Here is a 19,494-nt window from a genome sequence, read left to right as displayed (position 1 = left end):
GTGCAGTTTTGATCAGCTATACAGAACTACAGTATTACAGCTTCTAGGGTCACTCCGGAAACAATATAAACACTGACCAGTGAGTAAAGAAAATCCATCTTTGGATATTACAGTAAATAAAAATAAAAAAACAAAAAACAAACACACACACAATGCCTTCCTAACAGCACCATTTTTTCGAATTTGTCCTTAGTGCCAGTCTTTTCCAGAACCCATTTTTGAGCGTCATTTACAGAACACCCCTCATACATATTGTCAAAAAGTTTTCATGTTTGCCAAATCTTGTCTAAAATATTCAGGCTTTCTTAAATGCCTGAACCTAACCATCTCTTCTGCTTCCTATGTGTCCCTCGCAAAGTTATCCTTCCCTATTTTCATTTGATACCAATTAGTTCCATAACTCAGTCCAGCGAGATTCCTCCAGAGCATGTCAGATCTCATTCTCCCTATTGTGAGATTGTTCAGAGCCCGTAAACTCGAAACTCTGAGAAGTGACCACATCGCAGTTGAAATCACACAGACTGGCTAGCTGTCATGCAGAAATGGCCAGTTCTGCTTCACTGCCTCAGAGGGGGAACTAATGAGAAGTCTTTGTACTTCATGGGCTCACACTGTGCCCATGTGACAATTCTCAGATGGCCAATTCTTTTTTTTTTAAAGCTCTAAACGGGCATGGCTGGTGCTAATTAGTGGTGTTAATTAATTGTCATTAATAATTGTGGTTAATTTGCAAATCTTAAAGGCAATTAAAATGATTAAAGCCAGAAAGACAGACCACCCCAGGCTAAATAGAGTATTCCCTCCCCCAGAAGGGTTCCCTCTCCAACCAAAACCATTCACCCCCTACCCGAAGACCCTCACTCCCTGTAGGTTCACCTGGTTCTACCACAATTACCACAATTATTAAGGGTAGCCCGGTTGACTAATGTAGCATGGTAGGAGCAATCCCAGGTGGTCCCGCCTATGCAGGCTCCAGGTTCAAAATGGCTTCCTAGTAGGAGAGCAGATACTCTTGGGGGTCTTTGGAAGGGGGGAGATGCACAGGGGTGGGGGTCTTTGTGAGAAGGGTTGTTTTGGGAGGCCCTTTAGGACGGGCATGTTTTGGGAGAGGTTGAGGAAGGGATTTGTGATCCCAAAGATCTCCCCATAGAATCCATCCTCTCCCAAATTGCCCCCCCCCCCCCCTCCACAACTAAGACAGCAATAAAAAAATGAGATTTAGTAATTGAGATTACTTTTTTTAAAGTATAATTTTAACATAAATGTTTATTATTATTTTTTTGAAGATGTGGGGACAGTTTTGAAAGTTGTATCAATTCCCAAGGAGAGCTGGCATGATCTGGAAGAAGTTGTTCTGGAAGAAATGACTGTCTTCTGGGTGAGTGTCAGCTTTTTGCTGTTTTTCACTGCACAGCTGCAGACTGATTTCATCGAGGTAACCGAGCGGCCGCCTGGCAGAGTCTTCCAATTAGCTTGTCATGGAGGCACCCAGACACCAGTCAAAGTAAGCCCCAGCCTTCCTTCTTAACTTCTGCAAGATGTGGGGAGTGTTAAGCAGACATTGCCAGTCTCAGTTTGACTGCATCATGGACAGTGACAGCCCTTGCCTTTTCTTGGCAGGATACTGGTGAATTATTTCTACAGTTCTCTTTCCATTCTCTGCTTCTTTTCTGTCCCTTTCAAAACCATATTACAGACGGAAGCGTGGTGGCACAGTAACAGCCTCACAGCCCTGACAGGATTCATGGGTTTTGCCCCCAGCTTTCTACGTATCTCTCTCTCTCTCATTTGTCTTAGCTGAAAGACGTGGGGGTTAACTGAGTCTAGGAACTGTGCCCTGAATCCATAAAGCACCAGAGCAAAATTGCAAAATCTGCAGCTACTTTTGTAATTGATTTGAATTTCTTTATATCCCAGGAGGAGTTAGGGTGCAGGTGGACTTCCACAAATACCTTTGGAGTTTCTGCACATAACTATTTTCAAAGAGCAAACTTAAAATGTGTGAATGTGGATTCAGCACGGTCATTTTCAAATCAAACACAGCATTTTTGCATATTTTCCTTTTGAAAATTGGCAAAACTTACGTGCATGATTGCTACATTAGTGAATAAATATTTTGTATAATTACCCTCTCAGCCTTAGGGCACATTGACAAAGTACAGGAGGCTTCTACGACAACTTCCAGTAATGCACAAATGCTCTCTAACCAATTTACCTCTGCTCCAAAGAAGGTATAAAACTGTGCTTTACCTACGTGCATGCAGAAGCCTGTTTTGTACATTAGGTGAGTCTGCCACAAGAGTTTCTGACATCCATTTTCTGGAGGTAAGGAGCGAGGGAGTCCCCACTGGAGCCCTTTCTGCTGCTTAAATCACTTTGAATATTGGCCAATATACATTTTGTACAAGCCATTGGTAAGATTATCTGTATTTGTGGGAAATAGAATCTATGGTAAGAAGTGAGCAGGTACTGAGGTAAAAAAACACAGAAACATGGTGGCAGATACAGGCCAAATGGCCCATCCAGTCTGCCCATCTGCAGTGTCCACTATGTCTTCCTCTCCCTGAGAGATCCCAAGTGTCTGCCCTGTGCTTTCTTGAACTCAGGCACAGTTTCTGTCTCCACCACCTCTACCGGGAGACTGTTCCATGCATCTACCACCCTTTCTGTAAAAAAAAGGCTCAGGAGTAATCTAAGGAAATACTTATCACCTCTTCACTTCATCCTTTGCCCTCTCATTCCAGAGATTCCTTTGAAATGAAAGCTATTTGAATCATGTGCATTTATGCCATGTAGGTATTTAAACATCTCTATCATATCTCCTCTCTAGTAAACAGATTGAGATCTTTAAGTTAGTCCCTGTAGAGAAAGTACTGGGAGAAAAAAACTGCTGTTCAGAGGGCCTTAGGGTGAAAGTTGCTAGATTGCCCCAAAACAAGGTTTTCCACTAGTTTCTAAAATGATGCCAAGACCTTTTCCTTGGGGGGTGATGCCAACTTCATGCCCAGCATTTTGTACCTGTAGTTGGGAGTATTTTCTTTTTTTGAATCACTTTGCATTTGCCGTTAAATTTCATCACCCAGTTAACCCTTTAATTGGCAGATGGTGAAACGACTACTTTACTTGATGTTGAATGAGAGGCATTTGGAGATGCAGATCTCCCATAAGAGCCATAGAAGACACATGTTGCTTCTGAGCAACAGGGCCAAATAAATGGGGTTCAATGCTCAGTCCCCTATACTCATAAGATCCTTCTGCAAACCCTTGCGATCCTCTGCCTTATTAATGACTTTGAATATTATTCACTTATCACTCCTGTCTGCAGATCCCAGCGCAGACTCTAGAGGCACTCCACTAGTGACTCTTTTCTGTGTGGATAATTGACCCTTTAGGTCTACTCTGTTTCCTGACCAGATAATAATAATAATAATAACTTTATTTTTGTATACCGCCATACCCAGAAGAGTTCTAGGCGGTTCACATTGGTTAGAACAAATTACAAGAAGTTACATGCCAAATTGATCATAGAGTTGCGAATAGCAAGGCGAAAGAAGTTACAAATGGGTACATACCAAATTGATCATAGAGTTGTGAATAGCAAGGAGAGAGTAGTTACAAGTGGTTACATTCCAAATTGATCATAGAATTACGAACTACAAGGAAGAAGAAGGGGGGAGAGGGGGGGAGACGGGGGGGGGGAGAAGTTTCGGTAGGAGGGAGGAGGAGGATTGAAGGAAGGGGCATTGGGACTTTAAGGGTCTTGCTCTCGGAATAGGTGGGTTTTAAGTGTTTTTCTGAAGTCGAGGTAGTTGTGGGCTTTGAGGACCATTTGGGCCAGCCAAGGGTTTAGTTTGGCGGCTTGGAAGGCGTAGGTTTTGTCAAGGAATTTTTTTGAGTGGCATAGTTTTAGGGAGGGGTAGGCGAAGAGTTGGATTTTGCGGGAGGTCTTATAGTTGTGGTTTAGGGTAAAGTGAGGAGTGATGTAGCTTGGGGATAAACCAAATATTGTTTTGTAGCAAAAACAGGCGAATTTGAATATGATTCTGGATTCTAGTGGGAGCCAGTGGAGTTTGTGGAAGAAGGGGGTGATGTGGTCCCATTTTTTCAGGTCGAATATGAGACGGACAGCCGTGTTCTGGATCATCCTAAGTCTCCTGATGGTTTTCTTTGTGGTGCACAAGTAAATGATGTTGCAATAGTCCAATATGCTGAGGATGGAGGATTGTACTAAGAGGCGGAAGGAAGTGTCGTCAAAGTATTTTTTTATGGTGCGAAGTTTCCATAGTATCGATATACTTTTTCTGACTGTGATGTCGGTGTGTTTCTCAAGGGATAGATGTTTGTCTAGTGTTACTCCCAGTATTTTTAAGGTTTGTTCGAGGGGGAAAGTGGATCCTTTAACTTGAATTGAGGTGTCTTTGATTTTGTCTTTGGGGGTTGCTAGGAAGAATTTTGTTTTGTCTGGGTTTAGTTTTAGTCTGTAGGATAGCATCCAGAGTTCTATCTGACTAAGTATGCTTGTGAGGGAGTTAAGAAGTTCTTGAGTGAAACTGGTTAGAGGGATGACTATGGTAATGTCGTCTGCGTAGATAAAGAATTTTAGCTTGAGGCTTTGCAGGAGGTTTCCTAGGAAGGTGAGGTAGATATTGAACAGGGTGGGGGACAGGGGGGAGCCCTGAGGCACACCACAAGAGTTTACAAGATGAGTCTCTCATGAGGGACTTTGTCAAATGCCTTTAGAAAAATTGATATACATTTTATCGACTGACTCACCATTATCCACTTGATTAAAGATGCATACCCTGGAGGAAAGGAGAAATAGGGGTGGCATAGAAAAATGAAGGCAGCTAAAGACCCTATGGCCTATCTAGTCTGCCTCTCCATGCCATCTCCTCTCCCCTCCTCTCCCCTCCTCTCCCTTAGAGCTCCAATTTGCTTGTCCCAAGCTTTCTTGAATTCAAATACAGCTTTCGTCTCCAATATAATATAGACATTCAAATATTTGAAAAAATATTCATATACAAACATTTTCCAGAGGAGGGAGGGCATGAATTCAGATTGACTGGGGAATAATATCAGGAAGTGCTTTTTCACAGAGAGGGTAGTAGACGCAGGAGTTGGTGGAGATGAAAATGGTAACAGAATTCGAAAATGAAAGGGATAAACAATGGAATTTAGAATTATATTTAAGATTCTGATGTTGGCGCATAGGGCATTGTTTGAGTTACAACCGTCATATCTTTCTAACCTAGTGTTGTTTATGTGCCGAGGCGTTTATTGAGATCTTTAAATGATAATAGAGTAGCTGTTCCCCATATCTCAAAGGCTTTCGGAAAGCAGTAAATACCCTCCTCTTCAATTTCTAACTGCAAACTACCCCTTGACCCCTTTATATTCCCCCTCCTTTCTGCACTCTCCTGTACTTAAGTTGCTGTATAGACTTTGATCTGTCCAAAATGTTTTCCATTGTGAATGTTGGCTTGTAACCCGTTCTGAGCTACTGGGAAGATGGGCTAGAAATTGAAATAAATAAATAACTGGAAATGGTGCATTTTTCTATTTAGTTCCAATATTATGGAACAATTTACCAGTAAAGAAAGGAAGAAATTTCAGAATTTTAAAAGACATCTAAAGGCACATTTTTTTTTTCAAATGGCCTTTTTAAATTGAGTAATTGAATCTGGGACTGCAGTCTGCATTAACTTGAATTAATATGAATCAATTTGTATTTGTAAAATTTTATACTTTATGTATCAATTTTATTTGTAATATGATAATATGCATTAGAAATGTTAATTTTCTTTTTTTCTTTTTAATGGAGGTCTTTTCACAAATTTGATTGAGTTGTGCTGTAAACCGCTTTGATCCTTTTTGGCTGTAGAGGCGGTATACTGTATAAAGGTTTACATAAACATAAAGGAATCCCATATGGAAGGCAAGGACCCAAACAAGCTTAGCGGTGATTAGATGGCAACACTAGTAAATGAGAAGCAAAGCCATTGCTGGGCAGAAAATGGCAAGGACAAATCAAGGTCAAGTGTGCCTATATAGTATCACATCATAACTTATGCTACGAGGTTATCTTGTTGGACTGGCTAGATGGACCATATAGGTTTTATCTGCCACCATCTACTAAGTTACTTTGTCTGGGTGCATTGCTCTCGTTAAACCCACGCTAACTTAGTCCCATTAAGCTGTGACTATGTGATCAAAACAGAGTGACAAAGGGTTTCGGAACGGCCCCAGATCAAAATTGCCAACTAATATTATTAATTTCCAGAACAATTCATTTTCTGGGATTTTGTTGGAAAGCAGGTGACCCTTATGGTAACCACAGGGTGTGCATCTAAGACTGCCTCCAAAAAAATGACCTTATGCTGAAAAAATGAACGTCAGCACTTTCTGCCATGCTTCACCCAGCTGTTTGGGAATGTTTCTTGCTTTCTGCACCCGGCTAAGGTATCCCAACTTCCTGTAATAGATCCCAGTCCATGCTGTGCTGTCAATGTTCTCTCTCAGGCATCTAAGTTGACACAACACACTCGTGCGTGCTTTGGTAATAAAACATTGATTTCCAGCAGCCAGGACTTGTACCTCAAAAGCTGTGTGAATATTGCACAGGGCCACTGACAGGCCCTGTTATTGGCTTGTGCATCCAAAAAGGAAGCCCTGGAGCAAAATAGAAAGTGACCATTCAGGCTTCTGTACTGTGTCTCCTTAATATCCTCAGGCAGAATGATTATGCAGACTGCAGGATAAAGTGAACGGTATCGTACGCTGCTCTCTCCATTACATGCAGCCAAACTGCTGAAACTAAAAAAAGAAAAGGAAATTTGAGAAATTAAAATAATCCTCATTTTTCCTCCAGAAGTAGGACACTAAGGGGTGGGGGAAGTTGTCAAACTGTGTTAGGGCCTTAACTTACTTTATTTGTCTTAACGCAAGTTAAAGAGCCCTTATGCCAGATGCGATGCCCCTAATGCAATGTTACCCTGTGTTATATACTAATGAAATGTAAAGCATGCCGATTCTTGTAAAACAACTCATTACTATGTAAATACCATACTGTGGCAGTGTGCACTGGGTTAGTAAGAAGGCCCTAATATGGAAACATAACTCCTAGGGGTCTCCTGCACCATTTTGGATCCTAGTGACTTCAGGAGCTACTGTGGATTGTTCCTGCCCACACCGAGACACCAGCGGTATTTCTGGAGAATGGGCTTTGGGAGGTTGAGGGCCTTTGAGGGACATTCTAGACTTGGGGGAAGCTTTTAGGTGTTCAATCCTTGATATCAGTAGGGTGTCAATTATAGGAGGGCCGCAAGAGGACCTTTTTGTTAGGAGGGGGTGAACTAGAGCCAACTCATTGCCAGTTTCTTTGAGAGATGGACAAAAGTATTGGTCCTTGGCTTGGTGTCCAATGTGCCTGTAGCATTAAACTATTTTCCTGGGATTCAGCAACCTCTTCTGGTAAATTAGAGTGTAGCAAAACCTGCTTTTTACCACACCTTGATAAACCCCCACCCATAGGATAGGTATGCAAGAAGCTTTCAACTGGACTTGATAAGATAACCTGACCTTGTTAAACCCACTAATTTTTTGTAAACCGCTTAGTCTTACAATGAGCGATATATTGAGAAAGACATGGGGAAAACCCTGGATCGGTAGCATGGAATGTTACTACTCCTTGGGTTTTGGCCAAGTACTAGAGACCTGGCTTGACCAGGCTGCTGGGCTTGATGGACCATTGGTCTGACCACTAAGGCTATTCTTATGTTCTTATCAAAACCTTAATAAACCTGACCTACCCAAGCTCAGATCTGTTATTACTTTGGATGAAAAAAAAACAACCAAGTCTATAGGCAGATTTCCATTAGGTATATCATTAATCAGCATACATTTAGACACCTGATAAATATTAGTATGCCTTGAGGTATTTTGAATTGCTTTGCCTACATTAAAATGTTCTATTTGTGAAACAAACACTCAAAAGTCAGGAACATTTTGGAAAATACAAGGTTAAGTTTAAGTTTCAAGTTTTATTAAAGCTTGATACACCATTTGACTTTCCTAAGCAGTTTACATCAGACAATATTAAAAATTAATAAACAAAAAAATATATGATTTTTTTTGGGTCTTGCTCATATTCCATATTAAAGTCAACTGAAGATGATGACATTATAGTAAGAATATTAAATCCAGAAACCTTCTGATTCTGTTATACTAAACCAATGGTACCTTTCTCTCTCCTTTTATTTCATCCCAGGAGCTCACGTCTATTTCAGCCATGGAGATTTCCACAAAGCAAGTATGCAACCCTTTTCAATGACATAATGTGCAATGGGTTTGGTGTTTCTAAAGCAGTTGTGCATTTTCTAGTGTTATATGAATGAGGACACGCTTGTTGACATTTCTATGATTTTTTCAAACAAAACCGTGCAGTTACCAAGGTGGGAAATAAACAAGAAATGCAACCACCCAACTGGGAAGTTCGATAGATGCTCATAAACTGGATTATGTTGGCTGATCGAATGCCTATTTTCACATACGACAGTCCATTGGGTTAGTCTGATTTCCATAACCTAAGATATAAAGGAAATCATTGAAGTCCGGCAACATTTTTTACATTACTCAAGTCAATTGCATCTACTTGGAAGACATCAAAGCTCACATTTAGTTAGACAGATAATTCCATGACAATGCACAACCCAACATTCAACCACAGTGGTCAATGTTTGTTTAAAATGCTGGCTAAGGTGGTTAAATTATACACAAATAAGCCAGTGCCTATAATCTAGAGTTACCAGATGTCTGTGAAAACCCGGCCATGTCCTCTTTGTAGAGGACTGTCCGGGATTTCGGACGGACTTTCCAAAACCCAGCATTTGTCCGGGTTTTGGAAAGCCCCGACAAGCTCCGCCCGCATCTGAAGGGCCTCTGAGCATAAGCAGATGACGTTACACACATCAGCACATGTTCCAGGCCCTCCCAGATGTGGCTGGAGCTCTTCTGGAAGAAGAGAGGAGACTTTGTGGGGGCGGAGCTTGGGGTAGAATGGGGCGGGGCTGGGTCAGAATGGGGCGAGGTCATGTGTTTGGGGTTTCCTGGAGAAAAATATGGTAACCCTACCTGAATATCTGAGTATAATGGGCAGAGCTGGTATTTATCTTGATAATGGTGACATTTTCTGCTGTTACCCGGATAACCATCCAAATAAGTTAGGACAGGATAAAGTAGCTGAGACAGTGTGTCTGGCCCCAGCCAACTTTGCTGATGTGTGTAGCAGCACCTGATACGTAGATGTGCACGCAGGTTGCAGACGATGTGGTATTTTGTACAGCATAGAGATGGTATGTGCATGACTGAAGATTTTCCAGTGGGTCAGAAGAGAATGAAGTCCTAGAAAATACCAGACGAACAAATCACTGGAGCTCACTGGACTATACAAGAAGGAAAGGCCTCGATTCTGCAAATATTGGAGCTGTTTAAAGGGTCAAATTTTGGAGATACTTAGGGCTCCTTTTACAAAGGTGTGTTAGGCCCTTAAAGCGTGGAATAGGGCACGCCAAATTGCCACGCACGCTAGACCTTAAGGCCAGCATTGAGCTGGTGTTAGGTCTAGAAGTGTAGCTTGGGTTTAGCGTGCACTAAAATCCTGAATGCACTAAAAACACTAGTGCACCTTAGTAAAAGGAGCCCTTAGTCCATAGGCACTAAAACATGAGTTAGTCTCAGCCAGGAGTAACTTCTTGCCCACTTCCAAATTTCTCAATATTTAGACATCAATAAATTAATTTCTCTCATCATTTGCTTCCTATTTCTCAAAGGGTAGCTATGTCCAGGGAAGAATTAGGTGGTGTCCTGAAGTAATTGTTTTGGGGAGGAAATATGAGAGGGGGAGAAGTGTCCTTTGAGTACACTATGCTCATCCCACGTGCATTAGGCTCCATGGAATCCAATGGGAACAACTGGGGGGAAGCTTGAGAAATAGGAATTATTATTTAGACCATCTCTTTTGGGTTTAATGTATAGCGCTGCACGCATCCGGTAGTGCAGTAGTGAAATCGAGCAGCAGAGAATCTCTCCCTATAGCTCTGACCCGTGTTAGGATTACAGGACTTCTGCGTCTCTACATTGAAGAAGGCTTCTTCTAAATCAGGGATCTCAAAGTCCCTCCTTGAGGGCCGCAATCCAGTCGGGTTTTCAGGATTTCCCCAATGAATCTGCATTGAAAGCAGTGCATGCACATAGATCTCATGCAGATTCATTGGGGAAATCCTGAAAACCTGACTGGATCGCGGCCCTCGAGGAGGGACTTTGGGGACCCCTGATCTAATGTGTATCTAACCCAGGGATGGGAAACTCCGGTCCGTGAGGGCCGGAATCCAGTCGGGTTTTCAGGATTTCCCCAATGAATATGCATTGAAAGCAGTGCATGCACATAGATCTCATGCATATTCATTGGGGAAATCCTGAAAACCCAACCGAATTGTGGCTTTGACCACCCCTGTTCTAAAAGGATCCTGTGTCATGATTTGCTAAGACCTTTTGGGAAAAATCAGTCTTTGTCATCAGGACCATTTTCTTATTATTCTCTTCAATACAGAGATGCAAAAACAATCACCCGACTGAATGGTTTTCAAAGAAATGTGTGACAATCTTTCTATCAATGTCTTTCTACAGCAACAGCTTTATATCAGCTCTTCCATTGGAGTCTCTCAGATCCCCCTGCACCGCTGTGACGTGTACGGAAAAGCTTGCGCCGAGTGCTGCCTAGCCAGAGACCCCTACTGCGCCTGGGACGGTTCCTCCTGCTCTCGGTACTTCCCCACGGCTAAAAGGTAGCAGTCTTTTGGGATTCTTATCATTTCCACACTTACTCTCTCGGGAATTAAAGGGGCTTTTTCTGAAGCTTAGATTCCGGTAATCGTTCTGCATCTGGTTTTATGATCATGGACCACTTCCGTATAGGATGCCTACATTAGGCTCCGCTCAGCACCCAAATCAAGAACACCGAGTGACACCTAACTTTGGGATCTGCACGCAACTTAAAAACAAAATAAATTGGCGTAATTGCTGTGGTAATTGGCCATGCCAATTTTCAGCCAATCAAAAAAAAGAAATAAATTAAATTGACAATTAAGAGTTTGACGCCTAGGTCATCTAACAACATTTATCTGAAAAGTAGGCCTTGCTAGAGGCGGAGAATAAGCGTGGTTAACTTGGCGTCGCTAGGTGTCTGAGTTAGGCACTGGTAAATTAGGCCAAGTAAAACCTGCCTTATATGCTGGCACCTACCTCTAGGATGCCTCGCGAGGCCTAACCCGCCTAGGTGTTAAGCGGGAGAGAAATTTTAAAATAAATATATTCTATATAAACTCCATAGATAAAAGTACAGGACACTTCCCATTTTTGTTCTCTATGTTGCCAGTAAACACCCCATGGTAAAACATTGCTTGAGGTTGCCCTTGTTAAAATGCCAGGCTGGTAAACACAGTAAATACATTTTGGCCCTGTACATTGAAATATGGCCAATATTTATCAGTTTTGTCTATTTTGAGGAGAGGCCAAGTGTTTATTGAAACAGAAACAATATTCAGGCACCACAGAGAGACACTTATTTATATGGCTCATTCACATAAAAAAAAATGATGTCAGCAACACTTTTATTAAAAACCCATAAAGGAAGTAGCTGAATTGAAGACTCTGACCTTTTTCAAGAATGCTTTAAGTTGTCTTTTGGGACAGATTGAATTAGTTACCGATAGTGAGACTATAGTGTTGCTATCCTTGTGGCTATCTATACTTACGAATGACTTCTAACACAAGCAAGGTTGCCGAAACATGGCCTTGCTGACTCTTCAATTAAGTCCTTTATGGGACTTCTATGAAAGTGTTGATTTAATCCGACTTTTGGCTGACATCGTTGATTCTGAGAATCTTCTTGACTTGTAGTATTTTCAGACTTCCACTAGAGGTTGCAACAGCCATTTTACACTGTCATACAACCTCAGTAGACTATCAGGTATTCACAAGTTGGTCTGGTGTTGAGGGAGAGTGGGGACTATGAGAGTGGAAGATGTTTGGTTGGCCCTTAAATATATGCAGGGTGGGAGGGAAGAAGGATCAGAGTCATGGGGGAGGGAGTGGGCAGCAGGATAGCTAGTGCCACAACCTGGAAGCCAAACAAGCACTGGCCAAATTTCAGACCAGTGCCTAGCTAGCTTTTAATCATTTACTGAACTGATTACTAGCCTGAATATGGCCACTAACCAATTAGATCAAAGCTCCTCTCATGCTGTACCCAAGTTCTTCCCACGGTGGTAACTGCCATCAAGAGGACATCCCCTCCCCTTCCCTTCCCTTCCCGGATACAGATATATTTTGTCATGTTCTCTCCCCTCTAGATGATCTGCTGGATTTAGCATATAGAATATAGCCCACCATTAACACTATGGAGTCAAAAGGAGGGCTTTGACTCCACCAATACTAGACCTGGAGATGGCTACAGGTTGCCTGGATGCCAAAATGTTGCCACCGTAGTACAGATGTGATGGCTGTCCCAACCTGAGCTGCTTCTCATGCCTTGAAGCATAGTCCTTCTAGATCGTTATATAAATGACTTTTCGAAGCATAACAATGGCTCCTGACCTTTGACCCTAACTTTTGGGTTCTTTTGCAGAGGGTCATTCCCTCGCCAGCACAAAAGAAACAATTATTTTTTTTTTAGGTCAGCTCGTAACAAGTGATGCTGTAAAGTGTTCTTTCGAACAAGATCCTTGACCTTTGCCTCGAGGAAAGCAGGCGACATGGTGCTCTGGCAGCCTAATCCTCCTGGCTTTGCCCCGGTTTGGAAATCCTCTTATAGGCTTTCCAGAGGAATGTTTTACCATTTGCCCAGAACTTAGGATGTCTTTTTTCTTCTTCTTTTGTCTTTAACATTTTTTTGACTGAAGTTCCATTCCGGGAGTGGTTTGGGGGTTTTTGTCACAAATTTGTAGATTGCAAAAGACAATAAAAAGAGAGATTTAGAGTTTGCTCTAGTGGTGGAAAAAACAAAAGAAAGACTTGTAAGTTAGATGGAAACCTTGTTAGCAGACTGTAAAAGATCTAGCCCTGAAAGGAGCTCAGTTGAAAGAGTGGCTTCCCCAAGGACAACTCTGAATTCTGTCCTCTTCTGCTAAGACTCAGCCCTTTCGTGAGCTGCTTCCCAGCCAAGTGGAAAAAGGAGAGGAAATGTTTTAAGGATTACTGACTGGATCTTATGATCGAGACTATTCGGGTGCATCGAAGGAAAGTCTTTTCCATGTCAAATTCTAGGGTTTCTCTAAAGGCTACTAAAAAGCTTTCTTGAAATTCTTAACAATGCTCCACTGTCATCGATTTTAATGCTGGCAGAGCGAGGCTTGAGCTGATTCTTTATCAATTTGTGCGGCAGCCGGAACATACCTATTGGATATCTTTTTTCATTTAATCAGAGCAGGAATTTGAAGTATCGATCAGTATGAAACAAATGTACAATTAACAAATAAAAAGATCTTTGCAGTAAAAAAGAAAAAATGGGGGAGGGGCAACTTTGAAAGCTACTTGCCCAGGCATAAAAACATAAGCATAGCCTTACTGGGTAGCCCACCCTCACGGTGGCCAATCCAGGTCCCTAGTACCTGGCCAAAGCCCAAAGAGTAGCAACATTCCATACAGAATCCCAAAGAATAGCAAGATTCCGGAATCCCAAACAGTAACAAGATTCCGGAATTCCCAGAGTAGCAACATTCCATGCTACCAATCCAGGGCAAGCAGTGGCTTCCCCCATGTCTTTCTCAACAGCAGACTATGGACTTTTCCTCCGGGAACTTGTCCAAACGTTTTTTTTTAAACCAGCTACATTAACTGCTCTTACCACATCCTCTGGCAACGCGTTCCAGAACTTAACAATTTTCTGAGTGAAAAAAATATCTTCCTATTGGTTTTAAAAGTATTTCCCTGAAACTTTGAGTCCCCCCTAGTCTTTGTAAATGGCGCCGTTGTCAGCGGCTGCCTAAAAATGGCCATCGATTGTGTGTCCATCATGCAACTCTGCTGTTTCTAGAATTACGGCTTCGTGAAAGGTAGGCGCTGGCAACGTTGGCCGGGGTTTTAAAGGCCTACATTTCCAACACCCAGGCCCAAATTCTGTAACTTTTGGAGGCGCCCAACTAGATAGGCGCCTTTTTAATCAGCACTGATTGAAACATAGGTGCCTATCAACAAAGTGTGATTCTGTAACATGGCGCCTCTAAAAATGTAGGCGGCCTTCAAAAAAAATAGGCGCTATGCATGTTAGGCGTGGCTACGTGTCAGGCACCTTCTTGCAGAATCACTGCTCTTAAGTGTGCTTAAGCGCTCGCATGGGCGCCTAACTTATAGTTGTGCCTAGAGCTGACCTATTTACTGGGCGCCTCCAAAATAGGTGCCACTCAGTGTAATTCACTGAACAGCACCCAATTGTGCTTGAATCGCGCTGTCGGCACCCAACTTTTGGCCGCTTCTTATAGAATTTGCCCCCTACCTTTCAGAAAAATCACGGCTACAAAGGCGCTTTATGAGGTCTAACACCAGTTCCAGCGTTAGCCACACCCACAGGGTCATAAAGCGCCTCCATAGATGGGAGAACGGTGGCCGTTTTGGGGGCTCCTCCTTTTTTAAAAATTGGTTTTAAACGAGACGAACAAGTACCAGACATTCCGATTTCCCCAGACAGGGTCTCCGTTTCAAGGACATGTCCGAGGTTCCGGACGGCGTTTCAGAACCCGGCACTTTGGGTTTTGAAAAGCTTCCCGTCAAATTTGCGTTGGAAAGGGACATCTTCACATGCGTGGACGCAATGTGGTGACATCATTGTGTGGCAGAAGCTGTCTGGGAGCAGGGCTGGGTGCGGAATTGGGCGGGCCTGGGGGCGTGGCCACGGGTCTATATTTTCCTTCGGTGAAATCTGGAAACCCTAACCACGCCATTTATCACCAATTAAAACAGTTAAGTTAGGCGGTGGTGGATTTCCTACTGAGTACCTTTACAACCTCCTAAAAAGGTGGCGGTTAGTAGTCTCATGGTCATTTTTTTCAATGGCCAAGTGCTAATGCCAACGTTAGGACGCGGCCCATATATTTTAAAAAATAGAAAATAGTCCTTTTTTCACGCTCATAATAAAAATGACTTAGTGCCTGAGAAAGACATACTTGGAAAACCTATATTAGAGGCTTCTTCTTACTTTGATTTTAGAAAATCAGAAAAGACACGTCTGTTCGACATCTTAATTGTGGTCATTGTTTATCTTTCCATGCTTTTACCTGATCTATTCTTTTATTGATTGTTATTATGTGTTTTATATTCACTGATTGTATGTATTTTTCCCTTGCTGTGAACCACTTTGAACTTTTGGGACAGCGTATAGAAAAAATAAATGATTATTATTATTCCTTAAGGGCTCCTTATTTCGTACTGCCGTATTCAAACACCTTTGGAGGCCCTTTTACTAAAGTGTCTGCTACCCACAAAAATGTCTGCAATTTGGCTTTCTCTAGTAATATTGAAATTATCTAATGGCCATTAGCGCGTGAGCTGTTACCTATTTTGTAGGCAATAAGAGCATTCATCCTATGCCAATGTCCATATGCTAACGGATTAGTGCAGGACACACCTACTCTCTACCTCCCACCCCCAACACGCCCCGCACACTGAAAAATAAGATGTATGCACTCTAGCGCTGTTTTTAAGAGGTGTCAACATGCATTAGCGATTTTGAATATTTATGAGGCAGAAAGTTGTAGCATTTCATTTGGTTTTTTTTTTTTAATTTTAGGCGCACGAGAAGGCAAGATATCCGAAATGGGGATCCTCTGACTCACTGTTCAGATCTTCAGCACCATGGTGAGTTGAACTCAATGGATGTAACACACAAAACCGCCTAATAGAGCTCAGGCCAGGGGTAGCCAATAGGCAGCCATCCAGCAAAGTGAAAGGAGATGACGGTGACAGTCTAGATCCCAGAGAACAGATGAGGCTCGTTTCATTGTCCTATCCAGAGAGTATCTGCCAGTCAGGTGGCTGATAACGGCTTAAACGATTGGCACGTTTGGTGCTTTTTACTTATTGGGAGCTAAAGTTGCTCTTTCTTTTGATCTGGAGACTAAGAGAGAATTGTTAGTGTTGTGATTAATTTCTGGATATATTGCTTTTTCTTCTGTTTCAAAACTAATAGTCTTGTTTCTTGTATCAAATACGCTTTGCTTATATTTATTTTGAAAAACTCTTCATAAATCAAGAAAACAGAAGGGTCATTTTTAAACAAACAGGTCCAACCTGTGTGGCAAATTCAAATTTCTCTATTGTTCTCAAAATGGGAGCTCAGAACAGTTTACATGGATTTATTCAGGTACTCAAGTGCTATTCCCTGTCTGCACTGGTGGGCTCACAATCTATCTAATATACCTGGGGCCATGAAGGGATTAAGTGACTTGCCCAGGGTCACAAGGAACAGTGTAGGTTTGAACCCACAACCTCAAGGTGCTGAGGCTGTAGCTTTAACCACAGCAGAGATCGTGCCTAGGTTACGTCTGCCTGAGACCACATGTAAATTAAGGCACTTGTAATCTACATATATGCTTCATGATCCACCCTGACTAAGCGCTAGGCAATGCCTATAATGAAAGTATACATGTGTTTCTGTGTTATCACGTGACCTCTAATGCCTGGCACAGTTTTAAGAGAACCTTTTTACACGCATGTATTGCCACATATGTGCAAAACTGACTTTATAAAAGCCCCCCCCCCCCTTAAGCACAATATTAATGGAAGGCCATTTGTAGTAAGACTGCCTTTTGAAATTACTCCTACAATCTCCAGTACACCACACCTGGATCTGTAATACCAGACCTGAAGAGGGCGCTAGGTAGGGTTACCAGACATCCGGATTTTGAAAAGCAGATCACGTCGGGAGGGGCAATCACGCACACGATGTCATTGCATCACATGCACGGATGCCCTCCTGACCTACGAGAACAGGCTGAGAGGGCGGGTCTAGGGGTGAGGCTGGGGTGTGACATGAGCATAATGGGGCAGGGTTGGGAGAAACTGGCCGGGACTGGGGGGCGGGTAAGTAAAATCTGGTAACCCTAGCGGTAGGGAACTGCGTTTTCACTCTCTGGCCTGTTCCTGCTCTGTGGATATTCAAAAAGAGGTCATTTGCACCTTGTGCTTTAAAATGAATCCCTTTTGCTAGCTATAGAGCTGGTATAAGCTTTCAGGCCTAAATGTCAGAGTATAACATTCCCTATCCAGGCCCCGCCCAGTTCCGCTGGAATTTTATAATAAAAAGTGGGCGTCTACTTTCCTTTCTAGAGTAGGATGCTATCAGGCCCTCTAAGCATCTCTATATAGGCAATTGGTTACTCACCTGCAGGTGTGCATTTAGGGTATATGGCGCTGAAAATAATCTGCATGGAGGTCTGAGTTGTGTGCTGTGTAGAGCCGATTTCCATGGCATGCTCTACATCAGGGGTGGACAACCTGCGGCCCCGTGAAGTCGAGGGCGATGCCCCCAGGTGTTTACTGTCTTGCCGGCTCCCTCCTCTGTCCTACTGCAGCGTTTGTGCGACCCCAGAAACATTTTTGGGGGCCAATACGGCCCAGGGAAGCCAAAAGGTTGGACACCCCTGCTCTACATAAATCCTGGTGCATAAGTAAGGCTGGATCCCTGATATTCCGTAACACTGCCAGCATTTCCAGTGAACCCCCCGACCCACCCACTTCCATGCCACCTTTTGAATTACGTGCTATAAGATTTGTCTTTGGGTCTTTCTAGAAAAATGTGCAACAAGAGACCCCCCCAAATCCAAACTATCGCCAATTACACCAGTAATTGATTCTTAGTACCCAACTCTTGGTGTTAATTGGCTTGCTAGTCAATTTACTTGCCCACACATCTCATAATAGTGCACAATTTTGTGTGCATAAATTTGCATACTGTTAATAGAATCTGGGTGTTAATGTGCATATATGTCAGTATGCCAGAGGATGTGGTAAGAGCAGATAGCGTAGCTGGTTTTAAGAAAGGTTTGGACAAGTTCCTGGAGAAAAAGTCCATAGTCTGTTATTGAGAAAGACACGGGGGAAGCCACTGCTTGCCCTGGATCGGTAGCATGGAATGTTGCTACTCTTTGGGATTCTAGAATCTTGCTGCTCTTTGGGATTCTAGAATCTTATAGTCTTTGGGATTCTGGAATGTTGCTACTCCTTGGGTTTTGTCCAGGTACTAGTGACCTGGATTGGCCACCATGAGAATGGGCTGCTTGGCTTGATAGACCATTGGTCTGACCCAATAAAGCTATTCTTATATTCTTATGCCACCCAAGTAGTATTTGCAAGGAGGTGTATACATGAGTGGTGCATGGGTGGGGTTTCCATTTGCATGCATAATGCACAGAATACCGTAAATTGCATGGGACTCTGCTGCATTTAGGCTTCTGTACTTAATCCAACTCCATTACAGAACAGGCTCTTACCATCTGTTATACCTTAGACCTGTTATACAGACAACTCTCAGTTAACCGGCACCCATGGGGATTGGTAGATGCCGGATAAATGTAGCGAATGGTTGCTTGAGAGTCACTATTGAAAATAGACCTAACTAATACTATACCCCACACTATTCTATACCATAAACTGTTCCAGACAAACTATCGGACATGTGGTAGGCAAAGTATGGGCATACTCAGGTGTGGCGTGCCAAGTTTACACTTCAATTTTTGCCAGAAATTGATTTTATTTTCATTTTTATTTAAAGTATTACAGTATTTTTTTTTATTTTGTTTACTGGTTGCTTGAGTTCTGGTTAAGAGAGAGTCTAGGGAGGGAGCAGGAGCTAAGGACAGGTTTACAGACCACTACAGTAGGTATTCACCATTAGAATCTCAGTCCAGCAAAGTCTGACCAGAAGACAGATTAAGGAATTTATGGGTCGTTTAACTGGCCAAAATGAACAGCGAGGGACTGAGTGGTGTGGAAAAGTTATTATCTCATAATGGAAAGAAATGGACTCCCCAAAGGGAGCCTCCCTTCTCTGCTGTTCCAATCCGTAAGCAGAGAAAACAAGCTGGTGGTCAAGTGTAACCTGAGTATAAATTTCAGATGATCAACTTAGTTCACAATCTGATCGTCTAATATTGAAGTATTCCATGACAGAATCATTAAAAAATGACGACAGTTGATGTATGAGGGTGCTTGTTTGACCAGGGAAAGAATATGTGTTAATTGACTCCTCAGATGCGAAGGTTCTTGGGGGTCTCATGGAGCAAATGCTGGTTAGTGGAATCTGGTTGAGTGTCTTCTCCACAGTCAATATGATTGATTGATTTTTCCTTTAAAGAGTTCCTCTGTGATGGAACTAAAAAGTTCTTATGGAGAGGCATTAGTTGAGAGCTACAGTCGAGGAGCTTGTGTTTAAAACAGTGAGTAATT

At 42.5% G+C, this 19,494-nt stretch overlaps 1 protein-coding gene across 3 annotated transcripts in view; it reads left to right on the top strand.

Annotated features, from left to right (window-relative positions):
- Positions 1-19,494, top strand: part of SEMA3A (semaphorin 3A) — a 314,404-nt gene that overhangs the window by 267,766 nt on the left and 27,144 nt on the right. For all 3 annotated transcript variants that reach the window (XM_033957570.1, XM_033957569.1, XM_033957571.1), the window contains 4 exons: positions 1,287-1,378; positions 8,267-8,308; positions 10,684-10,841; positions 15,839-15,906. In XM_033957570.1, the coding sequence (XP_033813461.1) occupies positions 1,287-1,378; positions 8,267-8,308; positions 10,684-10,841; positions 15,839-15,906 (360 nt within the window). The remainder of the gene's footprint in view (positions 1-1,286; positions 1,379-8,266; positions 8,309-10,683; positions 10,842-15,838; positions 15,907-19,494) is intronic.

The sequence above is a fragment of the Geotrypetes seraphini genome, chromosome 9 (assembly GCF_902459505.1).
Source record: "Geotrypetes seraphini chromosome 9, aGeoSer1.1, whole genome shotgun sequence".
Lineage (NCBI taxonomy): Eukaryota > Metazoa > Chordata > Amphibia > Gymnophiona > Dermophiidae > Geotrypetes > Geotrypetes seraphini.
This window is presented reverse-complemented; position numbering and strand designations above follow the sequence as displayed.